Genomic DNA, 22,379 nt, shown 5'->3' with positions numbered 1-22,379 from the left:
TTCGATGACTCGGTTTGCTTATACCTTTTAATCTATTGCTTCAAACCATCCGCGAACGACATTATCCAGTAACAACGTAGACGAGCGCTGGGGCTTGTCTGACTACGCAGAGGCATAGCCAGAATGTTTCGTTTTTTTTTAAGAGGTGGGCCAAGTATATTTTATGTATGTTCATGCGTGCGTTTGTTTGAATATGCGCCAGTATATATACGCAATCAAAATTGCAAACTTTCGTAAGAGGGGAGGGGGGACTAACCCTCGCTCCCTTGGCTACGACTCTAACGGAGCGTCACAGTCACCCGAATTACAGGTGCGACGCTAAAAAGTATGACGACCAAACAGAGTCCGTGCGCGCTTTCTCCCGCAACTGATGCAGATCTGGCAGTGCGGAGGCTCCGTGGAGGTGGTGCCGTGCTCGCACGTGGGTCACGTGTTCCGGCGCACGTCGCCCTACACATTCCCCAAACCGGGCGGCGTCGGCAAGGTGTTGTTCGCCAACCTCGCCAGAGTGGCGGCCGTCTGGATGGACGAGTGGGCAAACTTCTACTTCAACATAAACCGTGGTAAGAGAACTATAGACGGTCCTCGTATTTTACATATTGCCACGTTTACCGACGGTCAGTGGTCAGTTGATTAGTTGGGGGTTTTGTGGCACAAGGGCCGTAAGTGGTCGAAGTGCCGTGTCATTTATGTGGTGTTGGCGATGACCGATGTTTGCGATCACAGGGTGTATTATATGGCTGTATAGAGGCCTAAAATCATGCGCTGTAAGTGAGTATAATAGCTCTGTATAGACTGTAAATTATGGTAGTGATACGCGATGTGATCTATGGATGGGCATTGTGTTTCCAGTGAGTGTGATATTTACAAGTAGGAGACATGGAAATAGCACGGGTGCCTCCTCAAGACCTTCAAGGCCTTTGGCACTATACTTTCTGTAAAGTCCGTAGCAAATTGTCAGTGAAAGCCAGTGTCATTGTCTACTAAGATTTCCCCGACTTCATCGGTAACTTTATTAACGATGTAGCTTTAAAGAGCTCGTTTTGGAGAGTTTCCCGCATCGGCGCTGGTGTCGTTGGTTGTGAGCGAAAAATCATCATCTTACGCGAGACCGAAAAGTGGAGAACGAAGAAAATAAAATAAATAATAAAAAATAATAGAACAGACCGGGGAGGGTTGTTTGGGTGCAAGTGGGGATTAAATCTGGGTCATTTGCGTGGGAAGCGGATGTTCTACCACACGGCCACACCTCTGCTTGGAAATGCAGTGAAAGTAGCTTTCATGCTTCACAAGCACATGCGTCCTGTATACATGCTTCACAATGCAACATGAAAGTAATAATGTGTGGTACAAGCGTCTGTCGCCAACGGGAGTCAGAATATGTGATTATCGTAATGGCTCCGTGAATGAAAGCCGGTACTCCACTAGAAAATGCACACACGCTGCTGCGCCTACTCCTATGGCCACGTAGTGGGTGCATAGCAAATTCAAAAAGGTTTCATCCACTAAGTGTTTGAAGTACGTACTAGGAACAGGATGTCGCTGTCGCGTTCAACATTTAAAGGAGAAGCTTCAGGGAACCCTAACTTTTTTTTAATTAGCTTAGTAACCATACACCATGCTTGTCCTTGCAGAGGGAAAACAAAGAAAATAATGGGCACAAAAACCGAAGGCGGCAGCAAAAGATTGACAGCGTGATTATGTTTTGTCCTATTCCTTTTCTGGGTCCGGTGTTTCGTTTGGCGGTTTACATCTTCAATCATGAACCGATTGTCCCAATTCTCAATAATAATATCTGGTTATTACACCACAAAATGTTGATATGACTATAAGGGACACCGTAGTGGAGGATTTCTGAAATTTAGATCATCTGGTGTTCTTTAGCAGGCACGCACTGACATCACATAGAACACGGACCTCTACATTTCGCACCAAAACGCGAAATGGGGATTCAAACCCATGACATTCTGCTCAGCAGCCGATCACTGTAATCGTTCATCAACCATGACGGGTGGTTGCTAAATGGTTGCCGACGCATGACAGGTCCATCGCGAGCTCGGTGGATTCCGTGCTGAATGGTTGTGCCGTCCGCGATCTCCGACGCCAGCGTGGCTCTCGCCGATCGGTGCCCTCTCCTAGCACTCCTTCGACTGTGTCCCCCACCTTCCTATCTCTTCTCTTCTCTTTCTACACTCGTGTGCAGTGAGTGCTGTCTTCTAAATATTTCTATTTCTACTACTATTTTATTGCCTTACCCCTTCCTCTACAAGGAGCTTAGCCGTGTCCTATGATGCAGACAAAAATTAGCCCGTTTTTTTTTTTCTTCAAGAACCACTTACTACTTACATCGCGAACTGCGAACACTTGATTACACTGCTGCGCATGACAGTAAATACCAATCAACAAAGCATTCTGTGTAAATAATACAACTTCACCTTGAACGCCTTTCTTAGTGTAAGCAAAAATTAAGATAGATTACTTTTTTCCAACTCTTTACAAGTGCTATCCGAATGTCTCATCTTTCCCTTCTGTTCTGTCCTATTGGTACATCGTATTTTTTGTTTCATATCATTTTTTAGTTTTTCAAACAATGTACCAACAAGCCCACCAGCATGTTATACTGTACTCACCTTATGTTGAAGCTACTTTACCTGGGCATTACGCACGCTATCACGCCGTAGCGACCTGTGCAGCGTGTCGAAATAACTAGAATATGCAGAATCTGCTTCTGAAAGGAGGCCCCTGTGTTCGAAAGTGCAGCATAACTTAGCGCATTAAATATATAAAAGAGTGCAATGATTATTCAACCTTTTTTTCATAATGCGCAAGCACACTTTCCTGCGCTGCATATTTGCCAGGGTAAAACGGCGGCACCTATCGTGCTTCAAGAGTAGATGGAGTACTAAATGCACGTGCTGGGGTTTGTCTCTTATGTCTATTTCTAATAAGAGAGCTGATTCTACATTTTCCGCGTCATAGCAGAATCAATCCGAGTTTCAACACACTTCTTGCAGAAGCGACCAGCCCCCATAAAATGGGTTGACCGCATCGCAGAAAAGTTAGCTTTACAATATTGAAAAGGTAGCTTTTTTTCTCCGCAGAAGTACTCTTATTGTGGTTAAGACGGCTTTTTAGCGTTCTGCGTGTGATCGCGCGAGAAGAATGGTATTTGCAACGTGTCGAAAGAACGACTAACATCTGCCACCAATCACACTTGTAAAACATCACTGTACGCCATGGCATGGCCACACTATTCGATACATTTCGCGTAAAAATAAAAAAATGAGTTACGTAAAGCTGGGTTTTTCACACAAACACTCTTTTTGTGGTGAAGCCACACATTTAGCCCTTTATTTGTGATTTTATACAAGAACGGTATCAAGCAAGTGCCAAATGAAAGTAAAGAATAGCATCTGAATGTTACCGCACGTAAGAACACCTTTGTAAGTCATGGTATGGCCACGCACTGTGGGGTGTTCAATGTAAATACTTTTTCACATAAATACTTTTGTGCGGTGAAGCCTAATTTTCGAATTCTTAGGGTATGTTCGCATACAAAATGTGTATGCCCCGAATGAGATCATTTAAAATAAAATGATAGGCTAAATCTATAAACCGACAGGCGTAAAATGTTGAGAAAACACCCTTTCATCCTTTTTGGAATATTTCAAATAATTTTCCCCTTCTTACCTCTCACCATTTTCGCTATTTCATTCACTGTTTTTTTTTTTTTTCGCCTGACAAGAGCTATTGAAAACTGCGAATGCATGCACACTGAAGGAGGCATTTAACTAGAAGCACAGGTGTGCATTATTTATTCCTAGTGGGTCTTCCGCCGCATCTCCAATAATTCCTCTATGACCGAGTAAGTGGCCTCCTCCCCCTCCAAATCTTGTCGGTCGTCCTTCACCATAGGAGGGAGAGGGGGGTGCTTGCTCGGGATTTTGTGGGACGCAAAACTAGGCGTTCAGTTCTACAACTACAACAGGAAGTCGCATTTCCGGTAGAAAGAACATTGCCGTGGTTAAGTCAGCTTCCCAGGAAAATGCTTGCAATAACATTCCTTCGGGAACTGTCGAAAGTGACAGCATCTATCGCCGATAGATACAGATCACTACACTCTATAAAAATATCGTGTAAAAAGGGTGTCTTTTTGTCCCACAACAACAATCGTCATCAGGCTTGCGTGCACTTCCTTTCTTGAAAACTCGGTGCTGGCCACTTTCCTATCGAGAATGCAATGTAACCCTGATAATGGGCATGTCGATCGTGACCGGAATGTACCGGGCGCGGGGCGATAGCGCAAGGATGGAACGCAATATAGATGGCGATTATTGTTGTGGGAGAAAAAGACACCCTTTTTACTCACTCTTTTTTTTTTACAGTGTACGCGTAAGGGACTTAGTGCCGAACACCGCGTGAAGTGCTGTGTTTAGGATAATTCTAGCAGCTTTGCAAATCGTATCAGTCGATTCGTGTTACCTGCCCAGGCGAATAGCATAAAATTTTTCGTGCAAGTATATTTCACAAGTTGGAATCACGTTCCCCAAAATCACATTGGGTTTAAAAGTTTTTTCATTTAATTACTATTGCAGTCATTGCAATTATATTTGCATAAATGATCACCCTAGACTGATTTATCAGCGCAAAAAAGACTGAGCAGGTGCCCAAAGGAAGAGGGCTGTGGTGGTTCCGTACATGCACAGGTTGTCACATTACCTGAAAAAGATGGCCCAGCGTTTCGACATCAGGGTGGCGTTTTCGGCCCCTAAAAAGCTCTCCAGGTTGTGCCGAGCGGTGAACGTCCTCCCTGGGAACAAGAACATGTGCGAAACTAAGCACCGCCGCCCCTTTGCGGCGTGCGAGCAAGGAGTAATGTATTCCACGCCACTCTTATGCGGCATGTACTATGTTGGACAGACGGGCGGGTGTCTTAAATGTCCGTCTCAGAGAGCACCTGCTGAGCCTTTCAGCGGTGGTCTGCAGTCATTTAGCGATACGTTGCCGAGACTGTGGCTGCTCCCCGCACTTTGAGAGTACAATTGTCCTAGCGAGGCATGGCGAACGAATTGTTCGAGAAATTTTAGAAGTAGCCGACATTCAGAGGCGGGGGGACAAATGTGTAAGCAGGCCTTCCATTTCCCTCTCAAGTAAGGAAATAAGTAACCTACAGCGCATGCCTCTTTATTAGTTTCAATCTGTGCTTTACACTGCTCTTATAAATATTTTTAGTTTTTAACGTTTTAGATCTTGTTTGTCTTACGTACCTGCCTGGGCTTCTCTGGCTTTAACGTGTTCGGCCCGGTTAGTTTTGGCATCAAGTACATATTTTCTTTTCTTTTTTTTTCTTTTTCTCCTTTCATATCAAGGGTGTACCTTGTGGTGTGATTGCCTTTGGTTGTTTGTCTTCTTGACAAGTGGTTGTCAGGTGGTTTTCATCTCCTCTTTTCATCATGCTAACTTTTGTTGTTTCGATGCGTGCCTACAAAAAGGCCCTGCGTTTGAAATAGTAAATGAGTTGTGAGTACAGCGCTCTGTGTGTGTGTGTGTGTCTTTTCTAAAAGTTTCGTCTTTTTTGCGCTGATAAATCAGTCTAAATAATCATGAACCAACTCGCCCAAGCAACAGTTTCAGCGTAAACGATCTTTTTGCCCAATGTTCACATGATATAGATCAAGGTTGTCTTCATTAGATGTGAGCTAATTTCACGCAATATTAGAACAATCATTTTACGTGTCTGCAGCGTACTTTTTACGTGCCCATTTTTCCAGAGATGAAGAAAAGTTACACACCACAAGATGTGGCGGAGCGCAAGAAGCTGCGAGAAAAGCTACAATGCAAGAGCTTCCGGTGGTACCTCGAGAATATATGGCCGGAAAACTTCCTGCCCGCTGACAACAGATTCTTCGGAAAGGTACGAGGCGGTCACTCGGGAGCGAAAAAAAAATGTTGAAATGAAATTTTCGAATGATTGCTTTTGCCCCTAAAACGTATATATATACAAGCCGGAAGCAGCCCGCCGTAAGCGCGAAAACAAGGATTGTTTACGGGGTAGCGGGCTACAAGATTTCCCAACCTAAGGTGACTTGTACATCCAGGCATGACCACATAAAAATAATGAAAAAGAAACATTACATGTATATATTTAAGGTGTCAGTTAGGTACGAGAAAAATGGCGCCCGTATCTCCCCACGGGGTGGAACTTGAGTAAATGCGTCGCAGAGGGGGGGGGGGGTATCGTGTGAATGCTGCGTCTATTCGAGTCAAGCAAAGCGTCAAGTTAGGCGGAAGCCAAGTAAAGACGCCCTTAACTGAACTCCGAAAGCGCGATCCGCCGCCTATATACACAACGCCGGCGTTTGAGGGAAGAGAGGAGACGAGGCACGAGACGAGCCGAGCATGCGCAATGGGGGTGTGAACGGCGCCAACGCAGAAGCGCGACATTATGCGACTAAGAAATGCTCCACATTTAAAATAAATTTTGTTTGTCGTTGACAGCAGTCATATAAGTTCGCACTGATTGAGTATGCGATTGCGTGCGCTACAGAGAAGCAGAGAGTGAGAGAGAGAGAGAGAGAGAGAGAGAGAGAGAGAGAGAGAGAGAGAGAGAGAGAGAGAGAGAGAGCAGGATGACAAACAAGTTGCTTCGTTCCCGTAGAAACTATTTTTATACCCACGCCGTCGAACTTTCGTCCTGTTGTCATTGATGAAAGCGTGAAGTGTGTGACAACTGATTACGGTAACTCCCGACAACCCGTATATATAACGTTACGTGTTGAACGCGGTAGAAGAGAGTAACCACAGCTGCCGCTGTGCAGCTAGACAAAGACGAAGATCTCGGAACAGCAAGATTGGAAGTGGCGACCGTAGTATTAAAGCAAAGTCCAGAGTGTATTTCATGAGCGGGAAGCTTGACCGTTATTATACGCGGACGAATCTCGATCAAAATTCGGACTGAATGCTGCACATTTTAGCAAGCTCCAATTCTGTCCAATTTCACAAGGTGTAATGCTGATACTTCAAAGACTGATGCGATAAGTCAGCATTCGCGGGATTTTTCTCGCGCTGTGCACTCCTAGCGGCTTATAGTGTGAAAATCTTTCAAAGCGGCGTAAAGCAGTAAGCGGGTGGAAAGGGAAGAATATGTGATAAATGCATAACATATTTCTAAAAATTGCATTTTTTTTCTCTCATCGATTTAGCAAATTCAGGGTACGATTAGTCGGGTGCATAACTAATAATCCTCCACTGTGGGTCTTATGCCCACTATGCATGCTATCCAGCTGGCTAGCTTTATTGGTGAAATTGCTTCGTGAGCAGGGTCACCTGACTTGGATACGAGTGTATTGACATATTCCTCGTCTGTAAACATGGGTACGCGCGCTGTCGACATACTGGGGCAGCTGTTGTGACGCGTATGGAATACGTCTTTAGGAGGAGCACAATACCTTTCCCCTCCCTTGAAGGAACACTGTGAAAAATCTGCTGGTTGTCGTGATCTGTACTTCCAGAGGCTTTTTTTTTTACCACTTTCTTAACGACTTTCTCTGATTTAGTTGCCTCTGTTTCTAGACCAGGGTTCAATACAAGCTCTTCACACTTCCCTTCCAGGTGAGAAACAAAAAGAGCGGAAAGTGCTTCGTGCGGCCGAGCTCCAAGAGCTATCACCAGCCAGTTGGGAAGGTCGAGCTTGAAGAATGTTCACTTACGCACTACCCTATGCAGGTAGGAGTCTGCATCAAACTGGAAGCTCCTTTCTTTATTACTACATTTACAGCAACATAGACTAGTCCTGAGGGCCTAATATAATGTGTATATGGGTAATAAGTTCGCGCACTTAAGCCAGTGATGTGTGAGAAGTGAAGCAGTGTCTTGTGGAATCTGTTTGTTGTTTGTGGAAACTGTTTGTGTAAATGTAACGAAGGCCGGCTTGTAGGAGGTGACGAGGGCGTAATCCTTTGGCATGTCCCTATATTCGTCACATGATATGCATAACCTGACAGCACTACCATCAACTGCTTTGTGCACCCGGCGAAAAAAAAATAATAATCATGAGGACTGAAATGTGGCTGGCAGATTGATATTGAGAGCAGACTTAATTTTTGCGTTTGCTTGTTTCATTCAAAAAAAAAAATAAACCAGTAAACTAGATTCAGTACGTTTCTTCAACGGAGTTATCATCGAAGCTGTTTAGAAATTGCTTCATAAACGCATTTGCTATTTCTTTCTCACGTGAGCAAGAGAGAAAATGTTGCAGTCCCAGCGAAATTTTCACGCAGTGGGCAAGGGAACAATCGAAGAAACTTCGTAGGAGTATCGGCGACGTGCCGTTGGTAACAGAACACTAGTTGCGAGGCTTGAGCTTAAAGCAACTTTTTAAAAATGGTAAATTACTTTTCACAAAACCAAAATAACCCCACTTTGGGAAACGTGCAAAAAATATGAAGAAATAAAGATGTCAACGCCCCCTTGAGAGACACTAGGCAATAAGTTTCAGAAAATTTAGTCGGACTATTTTTGCCGAATTCCGAAAGAAAAGGTCACAGTTTTGCCACAACGGCAAAGCAGTGAATGCGATAGCAACATATTGGAACGTTTTACGAAGCAAGGCTACAATTTTTAGGAGCATTACTATTTGTAGTAAACATGCGCTTGCTAGTTCCTGCCGCGCGGCCAGCGCAAATAACCACAACAAGCCTTATGCGTAGTGGCGGCGTTCATGTACGAAGTGAGGCTGGCAGCCAACTCATTTAGATCCGATCTCACATAACTCTACAAAACGCTGGTGTAAGAGAACACGGCCACTTCAGGTACACCTTTGACACTTTGACACCGTGTTTTTGTGTGGAGAGCGGCGTCCCTAGAAGCAGCTCCCGCCTGCTGTGTGGCCACATGTAAGACGCGCACTGATCGTGACCGCGATAGCGCGGCAATCACATGCGCCCCCCCCCCCCGTTTTTTTCGCTGGCAAGATAAGCGCGTGCGAAGACGAGCCAGGCCGGAAAGGTTATGCTCGCGCCGCAGAAAGAGGAAGCTAGTGCATCCTTCCCCGTGAATTTATACATACGTATACAAATACGCGAATGACGGCGGCGGCGACGGCAAAAACCAGCTGAGACTATTCATATTGATACAAAACAGCCGCTAAACACGGCTGCATGAAAGAGGAGGACGAAGTGGGTTTTTCCGTTGGATGCGGGTCTGACGCCATCTTGCTCGTCGGGTTCTCTGCACTGTAAATAGCTCATTAAACAAGTCACTCGTAACATTATTGGTGGAGGTGGACGACCCCCGTACATCCATGGAGACGCGCAGCGGTCGCACCATCGGCGACCTTTCGACTGCTTCGACTGCTGGTACTTCCTCTGCGCCGCCCTCATCAGTCCAAGCCACCACCTACGTCACACTACCGCACCTCCGGGATCCCGGCACTTTCTCCGGTGATGGTACGATCGATCTCGACACTTGGCTGAAGCGGTACGAGCGCGTCAGTGCTACTCACCGATGGGATCCCACGCTCATGCTCGCCAACGTGCTTTTCTACCTGAACGGCACTCCCCGAACATGGTTTGAAAGCCACGAAGCCGACATAACGAGCTGGGATCTCTTCAAAGAAAAGATACGTGACCTTTTTGGCGATTCGTCTGGTCGTCAGCTCGCTGCGAAGAAGACTCTTGCCACACGGGCCCAGTCTGCTACCGAATTCTACGTCTCCTACGTTCTCGACGTCGTGGCCCTTTGTTCCAAGGCCGACCAGTCCATGTCGGAAGACTAAAAGGTTAACCACGTCTTGAAAGGCATTGCTGACGATGGTTTCAACCTGCTGGTTTCTAACAACGCCTCGAGCATCGACACAGTCCTTAAAGAATGCCGACGTCTCGAACAAGCTAAAGCCCGCCGCGTAGCCCAAAGCATCGTGCGCCTTCCGAACACAGCGGTCACTTCTTCGTGTGACGACGCCTTCCACCAGGCCCCTCCATGTGACAACCTCACACGTATCATTCGTCGAGAGGTCGAGGCAGCACAACCGGTAGCCACGCCATTACCGACGCCTGCGCCTTCCCCGACCACGATCTCTTTAATACAAGCGGTCATACGTCAAGAGCTATCGAATGTCGGCCTACATCCTGTTCCTATCGTATACTCTGCTGAGCCTTCTTATCGTACCCCTTCTGCACCTCGCATACAACACAATCCGTCCGAATGGCGTACTCTTGATGACAGGCCCATATGTTTTAACTGTCGACGCGTTGGCCATATCGCTTGTCACTGCCGCAGCCGCTGGGCTCCACCGTCCCATTATGCACCTCAGTATCACACCACTTCTGCTCGCCAGGCGTCCTCACCACTTTCTCCATCAACGGCGACCACATTTTCCGCTCCTACAGCACCTCTGAGCAGACCTCGCCACAACCGGTCACCGTCCCCTGCTCGTCGTCAGTCCCGGTCGCCCCCACAACGCCGTGCTGCCTCCCCGACCTATTCGCAGCATCTCCGACCGGAAAACTAGGCCGTGCAGCTTCTGGAGGTGGAGCTGCGTTGACGACCTTCGTAAGAAATCCTCGATTAACATTAACAACGAACCGGAACCTTTTGGACGTTACTGTCGACAATGTTCGTGTCAGTGCATTGATAGATACTGGCGCACATGTGTCCATTATGAGTGCTAACCTTCGCCGCCGACTTAGAAAAGTTGTCACGCCCGCCCCCAACCGAGCTGTACGAGTCGCCGATGGAGGAACTGCCGCAATTCCTGGCATGTGCTCTGCGCGAGTGTCTATTGGGGAGAGAAGCACTGTCGTTCTTTTCGCCGTTATCGAACATTGCCCTCATGAACTCATACTCGGTATGGATTTTCTAGCCACGCACTCTGCCCTCATAGACTGTTCAGCTGGCTTTATCCATCTCGATTTACCCCTCTTTTCCGACCCGACCAGCCCACCGCAAACCAGCCTCTGCTGCATTGATTTCACGCGCCTCCCTCCTAACTCTGTCACACATGTCAACTCCACGCCGCCAGTACCTGATGGTGATTACATGGTGGCCCCGATTCCTGCAGTGATGCTTACGCATGGGGTTGCTGTGCCGCATATGATTCTGATGATTAAGAGAAACCGCACCTTCCTTCCACTGGTCAACTTTTCACTCACCATCCAAGTTCTGCCACAGGGTATCTCCCTGGCCAAAATTACTGCTCTCCAAGATGACCATGTCGAGCCCTTCAGAGTTGACGATTGCTGCAGCTCAGTCAGTGGTTCCACTCCATCACGTTCTTGGGGCGCCGACATCGAGCGAATGGTGTCATCGGACCTCACGTCTGAGCAAGCTGCAGCGCTTTGCCACGTTCTTGAGGGCTATCGTAGCATTTTCGACTTTGCCAGCAACTCTTTGGGCCAAACGACCATTGTCACCCATCGCATAAATACTGGCCATGTAACCCCCATTCACCGACGCCCCTGGTTTAGAAAAAGTTTATTTACAGGCTTCATACCATTCCAGTAACAGGGCACATACACTTCGGCACATCTATATTTCACGACTAACATCCCTACGTTACAGTGAAGACATTTGCTCTAATATACATGATTATGTTGGCATACATGTACACAAAAATTCAATTTGATATCACGATACAAGGGTATAACGATACAATAGATCCAAATGAAACACAATTTGTAACAAATGAAATCCTATATAACAACTCAACGGGCGCTGCTTAGCACCAAGTCGGTCGAAAAATGAGTTGTATCCTTTCGTGTTCCACCTTGACGAAAGGGCACGACCAATGCCGCAGAAACTCTTGCTCCCCGAGGAAGAAAAGCTCTTCGGAGAGGAACGCGAGGATCTCTCGTCTCATTCTCCCCAGTATCGGCCACAAGGCACGCCGGCGGCAATTGGCAGCTACGGCCTCACATCGGTTTCTCCAAAGGCTGAACAGCCCCGCAACTATGCCCCTACCGTGTGTCGGCGTCGGAGCGTGCAATATTACAACATGAAGTCGGCAAAATGCTTGCGAAAAACATTATCGAGCGAGCCTTCATGCAGCCCCTGGGCTTCTCCAGTCGTCCTTGTTAAAAAGAAAGATGGAACATGGCGCTTTTGTGGAGATTACCGTCACCTTAACAAAATTACCAAAAAAGACGTTTATCCTTTACCTCGCATCGACGGCGCCCTCGACTGCCTGTACGGTGCCACTTATTTTTCAACTATTGACCATCGATCAGGGTACTGGCAGATAGCCGTCGACGAGATGGACCGCGAGAAGACCGCATTCATCACTCCTGATGATCTTTATCAGTTTATGGTGATGCCCTTTGGACTCTGCAATGCACCAGCCACATTTGAAAGAATGATGGACTCATTGCTCCAAGGGCTGAAATGGTCCACCTGCTTGTGTTACCTTGACGATGTTATTGTCTTTTCGCCCACATTCGACTCACATCTTGATCGTTTGTCAGCTATTCTGGACGTTTTTCGTCGAGCCGGACTCCAGCTTAACGCCTCCAAGTGCCGCTTCGCTCGTCGTCAAATTTCCGTGCTCGGTCACCTTGTCGATGCTCAAGGCGTGCGTCCAGACCCAGAGAAAATTCGCGCAGTCACGAACTTTCCCGTTCCGAAGACCACAAAGGATGTCCGCAGTTTTGTGGGGTTGTGCTCATATTTCAGACGCTTTGTTAAGGACTTTGCGACCATTGCACGCCCACTCACAGACCTCTTGAAGAAAGACGCCTCGTTTACCTGGGGCCATGACCAAGCGTCATCGTTTTCGCAACTTACGACATTGCTTACAACGCCACCAATCTTGGCTCACTTTGATCCATTAGCCCCAACCGAGGTTCACACAGGCGCCAGTGGACACGGCATAGTAGCTGTGCTATTGCAGCAACAACGCGGACACGACCGTGTTATAGCCTACGCAAGTCGACTGCTATCTCCAGCCGAGCGCAACTATTCCATCACGGAGCGCGAGTGCCTCGCCCGTGTATGGGCAGTCGCCAAGTTTCGCCCATACCTGTACGGGCGCTCATTCCGTGTTGCCACGGATCATCACGCGCTCTGCTGGCTAGCCTCCCTGAAGGACCCCACGGGACGTCTCGCTCGTTGGGCTCTACGCCTTCAAGAGTACACGTTCTCTGTAATGTACAAAACAGGGCGATTACATCAGAATGCGGATTGTTTATACCGCTACCCTGTTGACGAAGCAACCGATACTGACGCTATCACGGACGTTTTTTCCGTGTCGCAGCTGTTAAACATTGGCGAAGAGCAACGTCGGGATGCTTCTTTACGAGCCATCATTGACAAACTGGAGTCAACGCCTCGCGACCCGTCCCTACGAATGTTTTTGGTGAAAGACGGGATTCTATATCGCCGCAACCTTGATTCCTTCGGATCAGACTTACTTCCTGTCATCCCAGCGCACCTGCGTTTCACTGTCCTGCATCAACTTCATGACGCTCCCATGACGGGCCATTTGGGCGTTTCTCGTACATACGATCGGGTACGACGTCGGTTTTTTGTCCTGGACTTGCCCGCTCTGTTCAACGCTATGTTGCCGCCTGTGAGCCCTGTCAGCGTCGCAAAACGCCGTCTGCCCTCCCAGCCGGCTACCTTCAGCCGATCGACGTTCACAACGAGCCTTTCTTTCGAGTTGGTCTCGAATTGTTGGGCCCTTTTCCACTCTCCACAGCCGGAAATAAATGGATTGCTGTTGCCACGGACTACGCGACGCGGTACGCAATCACATGAGCACTCCCGACCAGCTGCGCTACCGACGTTGCAGACTTTCTGCTGTACGACATAATATTAGTGCACGGTGCTCCCCGTCAACTTCTCACCGACCGTGGCCACGCGTTCTTATCAGCTGTCGTTCATGAAATCCTGAGGTCTTGCAATACCAAGCACAAATTTACTACTTCGTACCATCCCCAGTCAAATGGCCTCACGGAGCGCCTTAACAGGACCCTAACCGATATGCATGCCAAATACGTTGCGCCAGACCACCATGATTGGGACATTCATTTGCCGTATGTGACGTTCGCCTACAACTCATCTCGTCACAACACTGCCGGATATTCGCCCTTCTATCTACTATATGGCCGGGACCCAATTCTACCTTTAGACACGTTACTACCTGCGGCCACTGAATATGCTGGTGAAGCCATTAACCGCGCCGACCACGCGCGCCAAGTCGCCCGTAACCGTCTACAGGCTTCACAGGCGCGCCAACAACAGCTCTACAATTCTCACCATAGGGACGTGCACTTTTCTCCGGGTTCTCTCGTGCTCCTCTGGTCACCTACTCGGCGTGTGGGACTGTCGGAAGAACTGTTGTCGCCCTACATTGGACCATTCCGTATCGTTCGCCAAGTGACAGACGTCCCAAGAGTGGAAACTTGGGCTAGTTGGTGCGTAGTCATATTTGCAAGATGTGAAGCGCTCTTTCTGTCTACCCTGTCCTTTTTCCTTTGTTCGCGCGCTGAAACATCTTGCAAATATGACAGACGTCACGTACGAGATTGTTCCAACCGATCCAACAAAGTCATCGTCAGCTCCGAGCGACACCGTTCACGTGGCTCGGCTAAAGCCCTATTACCCCCCTTCGACATCATCTGCGTAAATTTAGCACCGGGACGGTGCTTCTACCGCCGGGGGTTATGATACAAAACAGCCGCTAAACACGGCTGCATGAAAGAGGAGGACGAAGTGGGTTTTTCCGTTGGATGCTGGTCTGACGCCATCTTGCTCGTCGGGTTCTCTGCGCTGTAAATATCTCAATAAAGAAGTTACTCGTAACATTATAATTGATATCACAATAAAAACACTTTGAAATTCATGAAATCACGTGCGTCGCTTAGGCGCAAAACTTATAAATGAAACCTTAACGCTGATTTTGTCTTATATTCATGGCGGTAAATGTAACTACAGAAATGTTCTCAAAGCGTAACTGATCAGTCGAAACAGATTAATCGCTTCACAGAATAATTTCATAACTACATCCAAAGTGTACTTTATCGGCGTTCTTATGACGCAGTACTTCGTGCTCACCGAAGAAGGCTTCCTGATGACGGACGAAGCCATCTGTCTGGATTCACCGGAGTCCCAAGCCGACACCAACGTGGTCATGATCGCCTGCAACAACCTGGCCAGGCAGAAGTGGCGCTACGATCCAAAGGTATTACCCGCCGCGGTGGTCGAGTGGTTAAGGCCTCACCGCACGCACCCGTTGCAGCGCGGGGTTTTTGACGTGGCATCCTGCCCTCTCTGCACAGAGAGGGTGGGCGCGCAACTTTGCGTAGTCACGCACCCTCTCTCTTTATTGGTTGGAGGCACGACGCCACGCGGCATCGTGCCCTCTCTCCACGGAGAGGGTGGGCGCGCAACTTTGCGTAGCCATGCACCCTCTCTCTCTATTGGTTGGAGGCACGATGCCACGCGGCATCGTGCCCTCTCTCCATGGAGAGGGTGGGCGCGCAACTTTGCGAAGTCACGCACCCTCTCTCTTTATTGGTTGGAGGCACGATGCCACGCGGCATCGTGCCCTCTCTCCATGGAGAGGGTGGGCGCGCAACTTTGCGAAGTCACGCACCCTCTCTCTTTATTGGTTGGAGGCACGATGCCACGCGGCATCGTGCCCTCTCTCCATGGAGAGGGTGGGCGCGCAACTTTGCGAAGTCACGCACCCTCTCTCTTTATTGGTTGGAGGCACGACGCCACGCGGCATCGTGCCCTCTCTCCATGGAGAGGGTGGGCGCGCAACTTTGCGAAGTCACGCACCCTCTCTCTTTATTGGTTGGAGGCACGATGCCACGCGGCATCGTGCCCTCTCTCCATGGAGAGGGTGGGCGCGCAACTTTGCGAAGTCACGCACCCTCTCTCTTTATTGGTTGGAGGCACGATGCCACGCGGCATCGTGCCCTCTCTCCACAGAGAGGGTGGGCGCGCAACTTTGCGTAGCCATGCACCCTCTCTCTCTATTGGTTGGAGGCACGATGCCACGCGGCATCGTGCCCTCTCTCCATGGAGAGGGTGGGCGCGCAACTTTGCGAAGTCACGCACCCTCTCTCTTTATTGGTTGGAGGCACGACGCCACGCGGCATCGTGCCCTCTCTCCATGGAGAGGGTGGGCGCGCAACTTTGCGAAGTCACGCACCCTCTCTCTTTATTGGTTGGAGGCACGATGCCACGCGGCATCGTGCCCTCTCTCCATGGAGAGGGTGGGCGCGCAACTTTGCGAAGTCACGCACCCTCTCTCTTTATTGGTTGGAGGCACGACGCCACGCGGCATCGTGCCCTCTCTCCATGGAGAGGGTGGGCGCGCAACTTTGCGAAGTCACGCACCCTCTCTCTTTATTGGTTGGAGGCACGATGCCACGCGGCATCGTGCCCTCTCTCCATGGAGAGGGTGGGCGCGCAACTTTGCGAAGTCACGCACCCTCTCTCTCTATTGGGAGGATGCACGACGCCACGCGGCATCGTACTCTCTCTTCATGGAGAGGGTGGGCGCGCAACTTTGCGTAGTCAAGCACCCTCTCTCTTTATTGGTTGGAGGCACGACGCCACACGGCATCGTGCCCTCTCTCCATGGAGAGAGTGGGCGCGCAACTTTGCGAAGTCACGCACCCTCTCTCTTTATTGGTTGGAGGCACGACGCCACGCGGCATCGTGCCCTCTCTCCATGGAGAGGGTGGGCGCGCAACTTTGCGAAGTCACGCACCCTCTCTCTCTATTGGGAGGATGCACGACGCCACGCGGCATCGTGCCCTCTCTCCATGGAGAGGGTGGGCGCGCAACTTTGCGTAGCCATGCACCCTCTCTCTTTATTGGTTGGAGGCACGATGCCACGCAGCATCGTGCCCTCTCTCCATGGAGAGGGTGGGCGCGCAACTTTGCGAAGTCACGCACCCTCTCTCTTTATTGGTTGGAGGCACGATGCCACGCGGCATCGTGCCCTCTCTCCATGGAGAGGGTGGGCGCGCAACTTTGCGAAGTCACGCACCCTCTCTCTTTATTGGTTGGAGGCACGATGCCACGCGGCATCGTGCCCTCTCTCCATGGAGAGGGTGGGCGCGCAACTTTGCGAAGTCACGCACCCTCTCTCTCTATTGGGAGGATGCACGACGCCACGCGGCATCGTACCCTCTCTTCATGGAGAGGGTGGGCGCGCAACTTTGCGAAGTCACGCACCCTCTCTCTCTATTGGGAGGATGCACGACGCTACATGAAACAGCCCTGCGCTGACGCGCTGCAGCGGGTGCATGTGGTCAGGCCTCTATGGTGCTCCGACCACTGATTCGGACGTCGCGAGATCGAATCCCGGCGGCGACCTCAACTTCGCTCGAGGCGAAAATGTTTGATACCCGTGTGCTTAAATTTAGGTGCACGTTAACGAAACCCAGGTGGGCAAAATTTCCGGGGCCCTGCTTTCTGGCGTCTGTCATAAGTTCTCATAACCACGCCATGGTTTTGAGACGTTAAACCACAATAATTATTATTATCCTAATTTAGTGTAATCTACACTGCGTACACTCTGCCTGATAAGTTGGAGGATCAGTCGTGCACGTTATCAGCCAGACGCGTATATCGCGAGTGCCTGTCTATGTTTCTTTTTTTCTCTGTACATTTATTTTGCGGAATTGTGCCAAGGTAATTTATACTAAAGCTAACATATACTAATGCTAAGGCCCCAAAGCTGCTCTAGATGTTGTAGTGGAAGGCTCCGGCTTGACTTACAGGGTTCCTTACACGTTCCACCTCAGTAAACTCTAAGGCGAGAACTGTCCTCTAACAGCGGAGCTGTTAAAGCTTGCCGTAATTTCTCGGAAACAGAAATGATCATCTTGAGCCAGTACACGCTCTCTTCTTTCTTTTCTGCCTCACTCCCAAACACGTGCGCTGATTTCTCCGGCGTGGTCTGTGATAACCCTGATGGGTCAGATGAAGAGTACAAAGAAAGACAAGGAGATACACAAAATGAGATATGAAGAAAGAGGGACATAAATTCTTGGCGTAAAATAGTACTCCACGAAGCGTGATTCGAACTAGAGCCTCGATTCGAAAGGGAGCGTTCTACAAGGTAGACAGATGCGATGATGAGGAGAGGGAAAGGATGACAGGAGCCCCGCCGCAGTGGTCTAATGGCTAAGGTACTCGGCTGCTGACCCGCAGGTCGCGGGCTCAAATCCCGGCTGCGGCGGCTGCATTTCCGATGGAGGCGGAAATGTCGTAGGCTTGTGTGCTCAGATTTGGGTGCACGTTAAAGAACCCCAGGAGGTCAAAATTTCCGGAGCCCTCCACTACGGCGTCTCTCATAATCATATGGTGGTTTTGGGACGTTAAACCCTACAAATCAATCAAAGGATGACAGGACATAGTGAAGCATAGCTTAGGAAAGAATGACAAGAATAGAAAAAATGAAATGCATAGATACAAAAAGAGAGAGAGAGGGGGCAGAAAGGGAGTGAAAATAAAGAAAAAGGATAGAAAGAATCTGCAAGAAAGCGAGAAATGGAGAGACAGAGAGAGATGGATGAAAAGGAAAAAAAGAAGAATGAAGAGAGAACGAAATACTAAGAAATAAACAAAGAGATGGAGAGAGAGATAAATAGATAACAACAGGGAAAGAAAGAGAAAAATGCACAAAAGAATACAGAGGTAGAAAAAATTGGCCCCATATCTGCATGTTTCACTGCAAATGTCGTCGAAAGACGATAGTCTTGCGTGTGACGAGAGTGAACAAAACGTTTATTTGATGTTGTGCGCAAGAAAATCGGTGGATAGTATTCTAGAAGCACTGCGTTAGAGAGTCTCGATCAGTGCAGCGAAGGCGAACGAGCGTATCGAGGCACGTTAGACACGAGCGCCATCTGGCACTTATCTTCGAAAACGAAGGAAGGCGTGCGTGCCCGCGGAGAGAGAGGCGCGCTTGTCTCGGAGGCGATAAGGTGTAGAACGCAAAGCGACGGGCAGGTGCCACGACCGTGTCGTCTTAGCAAAACGTTAAAAACACTTGCCTTTTTGAGCATCGCTATGCACTGAGAGCGCAGCGTGATAAACGCTACGGCCCTTAGATTTACTGACGTGTGCCTTCTCTTATATAAAGAAACACAAAATATTGACGTGTTGTCATGGTGCCTCAGATATGCGCAATAATTACTTGTTAATCGACAATCGCACAAGTATGAACGCTGAAACTTGAGCTATATTGGTGGGCGCTGCCGATGGGGTTGGCCATTTGGGGTATCGCTTGGTGCCGTTTGGGGTATTGTTACGGCGAACAAACAGACAAAAGTACAGAAAGACAGACCAAAATTTTTTGCGTCGAAGTACCGCAAGAAAGACTGTCGTCTTTAAAAAGAGAAAACTTGCTGAACTTACGAAACAGCGTTAAGCAAAAACTTGGGTGCCCTGAGCTCCGCTGTCTTTAGCACTGGGCCTCCAGTACAAGCTACGTTACTTTTTTTTTTCCTTCTGATTCGATGCATTGAGCCTACCGCATTCCTTGTAAAGCTTTCTGCAACTGACGTGGTTTTTTGTGATGGCTTCAGGATCGTAAGCATCGTAGGCTTTCTGCGAATAACATTGTTTTGCACTGCATCCGGGATCGGTCCACCATTGAGCGAGCAATGATGTCATATGATGCCGTCACTATGCAACATCGCGTTTTTGACGTCACAATGGCGTCATGAGGACGTCATACGGGACGGCATCACGTGATGGTGAGCATTTTTCAGCCACTCGTGTTGACGCCGCCGCCGTGGCACACTGGTCCATTTTTGCTTTGCCTGGATGACTTTCACGACTTGTTGATATTAAATCTCAAATAATATTAACATCAACAACAACAACAACAACAACAACAATAATAATAATAATAATAATATCTGGGGCTTTGCATTCCGAAATCACGATATGATTATGAGATACGCCATAGTTGAGGGCTCCGGAAATTTCGACCATCTGGTGGTCTTTAACGTACACTGACATCCCACACTACATGGGCCTCTAGCCCGCATTTCTATGTAGACGAAGTTGTGACTGCCGCAGCAGGTATAGAAACCGTGAGTCTGCAGCCGAACACGGTAACCACTGCACCACTGAGGCTTATTTACACAGAGCACTTAAACAAGAGCGCTCTCAAGTTCATCCTTATAGAAATGCTGCCTGGAATCGAACCTAGTATACTTCGTGGTAATCTCCAGAAGGCCCTATATTTCCTGTGTCATCACGGCTGTTAAGACACATAAGACGCACCTACATTTTGTTCCAGGGGCCATGACGCCCAATTTTTCCACCATATTCCGGGTTATGCGGGTTAATCCTTGCGCAACAACGGCGCAATCGCGAGCCGTGGCGCAACAAGGAGATAGCCGTTCGAGCGCCTGTATTCCGGCGATACGATGTTGTTCCGTGGTCAGGTGTGCAAGAAGTTGCGACATTTTATCTTTCTTTAGCTAGGCACTGGAAATGAACGATTTACGGCGACTTAAACGTGGCAGAAAACGACGGCTCCGCTCCAGTCCAACAAATTACGTCACACGCGTCATGCCAAATGGCGGTCGCCGGCGCTCAACGGGGTTTACGACCGGCCCCTTGTCACTTTTGCACTGATTTTTTTAAATTTTTATGGCCCATTTTTTTTCTATCTGTACAGGCGTAATAAACCCTGTAGTTCTAGTTTTAACTGAAGACCACAAATCGCTCGGTGACAGTGCCATGATTGCTTCAACACCTCTTTTCAACTTCTCTTCTTTCCCAGACTAAAGAAATCGTGCACAAGACGAGCAAGCTCTGCCTCGACCTGCCCGGCAAACGCGGACCGCAGGGCGTTCGTGTGCGGAACTGCAACGGAGGGCGAAGCCAGAAGTGGATCATGGAGTCCGTCGACTGGAAGACACTCACCTAGACGGCGCCGACGCCTCCGAGAAACCGCGAACGCTTGCCCACCGTCAACTAAATACGGCTCTGACCAACGTCTTTCATCGGCGGCCTTTCGTAGCCATGCTCGATTTAGCATAGTCTAAAAAAGCACTGTCGAACACGTATATCGAAAAAGGAAAAAGAGAGAGAGGGCGTTTTCGAGTGAGCAGCCGCGCACCATCCCAAGCCAACTTATGACGTCATGAACGTGCGACGAATCAGTGTGCGATAAAAAACGTACTTGCTTTAGCATCACTTACTTATCAAAAAAAAAGAAGAAGAAGGGGGCATAGAAATTTTACCGATGATTGAGTCTCGGTGCAGATAAGCCCTCTTGATCATTGATATAATGTCCCTATATATCTAGGACCCATAGTCTCCGAGTCCCTAAATCTGGAGGATTTAGGTGAAGATATTTGCGACGACGTATCCATCGCACAACGTAGATAACCGTTGAGCTAGTTGAGCTCACGAGCCCAGCTAACAAGCAGTGTCACAAAACGTCACTGCTAGGTCTATTACTGCCAGTGTGTCTACCTTCGGGTATACATACATACATACATACATACATACATACATACATACATACATACATACATACATACATACATACATACATACATACATACATACATACATACATACATACATACATATGTCTGCACTTAGCGAAAGCTCTCTATTAATTTATGTAGAATCACTTATTTCACACATTTTTGCTACTATGTGTACATAAACCACGATTATATATAATTAATTTTTTATAACGTAATTCACCCAAGCCTCTTCACGCTGTGCCATGTAAATATATACACGTCGGGTCTAGTAAGACAGGCAGGTAAGCTCGTACAAGATCTGGGTTTTTTAAGGTATTATTACTTGTAAATAAAAAAAATGTACTCTCGCTCGATTTGACTACACCTCATTACTGTAGTGACAAACACTGAAACCCCGGCGAAATGGATGCGAAAGTGGGGCTTATCAGCTACACATCGGAGCGCGTGCATGGTTGATTTACCCCGCCGGCTGCAACGAGTACGCGCTATCGGTTTTCCCGTTGAACGTCACTGAATTTCATTGCGCTGCAATCACTACCAGAGGCCGATTTTTTTTCTTTATCTCAAAGCTGCGATGGGTTCTTCGCATGGACGGCTTCGATTCTCCGATTTGACGTTCTTCACTACTGTCTTAAATAGTGTCTTTAAGCGTCTTAGAACGCCTGCGGCTACAGAAGAAGTATACGTAATTGTGAAGGCATTCAACAAACATCGAATTTCCTAGATTTCAGAAGATTTTTGACACATTTCTTGAAACACCTGATATTTTACGGACGAAGCTCTTAAAGCTCGAGGTAGAAACGTCCATATTATCCGCAAAAGAACACTCTGCTCCCGATATAACACTCGGTGTAATGTTTCGGCGATTGCGCAACAGAGAAATTTATACCGGTGTCACACGGG

The 22,379-nt window shown here is 48.4% G+C and overlaps 1 protein-coding gene across 1 annotated transcript in view; it reads left to right on the top strand.

Moving 5' to 3' along the window:
• Positions 1-21,829, top strand: part of LOC119178333 (polypeptide N-acetylgalactosaminyltransferase 1) — a 51,271-nt gene extending 29,442 nt beyond the window's left edge. The window contains exons 8-12 of the mRNA XM_037429522.2: positions 377-563; positions 5,772-5,914; positions 7,612-7,725; positions 15,035-15,175; positions 20,759-21,829. Of these exons, the coding sequence (XP_037285419.2) occupies positions 377-563; positions 5,772-5,914; positions 7,612-7,725; positions 15,035-15,175; positions 20,759-20,905 (732 nt within the window). The 3' untranslated portion in view covers positions 20,906-21,829. The remainder of the gene's footprint in view (positions 1-376; positions 564-5,771; positions 5,915-7,611; positions 7,726-15,034; positions 15,176-20,758) is intronic.
• Positions 21,830-22,379: the final 550 nt, after the last annotated feature.

The sequence above is a fragment of the Rhipicephalus microplus genome, chromosome 1 (genome assembly GCF_043290135.1).
Source record: "Rhipicephalus microplus isolate Deutch F79 chromosome 1, USDA_Rmic, whole genome shotgun sequence".
NCBI lineage: Eukaryota > Metazoa > Arthropoda > Arachnida > Ixodida > Ixodidae > Rhipicephalus > Rhipicephalus microplus.
This window is presented reverse-complemented; position numbering and strand designations above follow the sequence as displayed.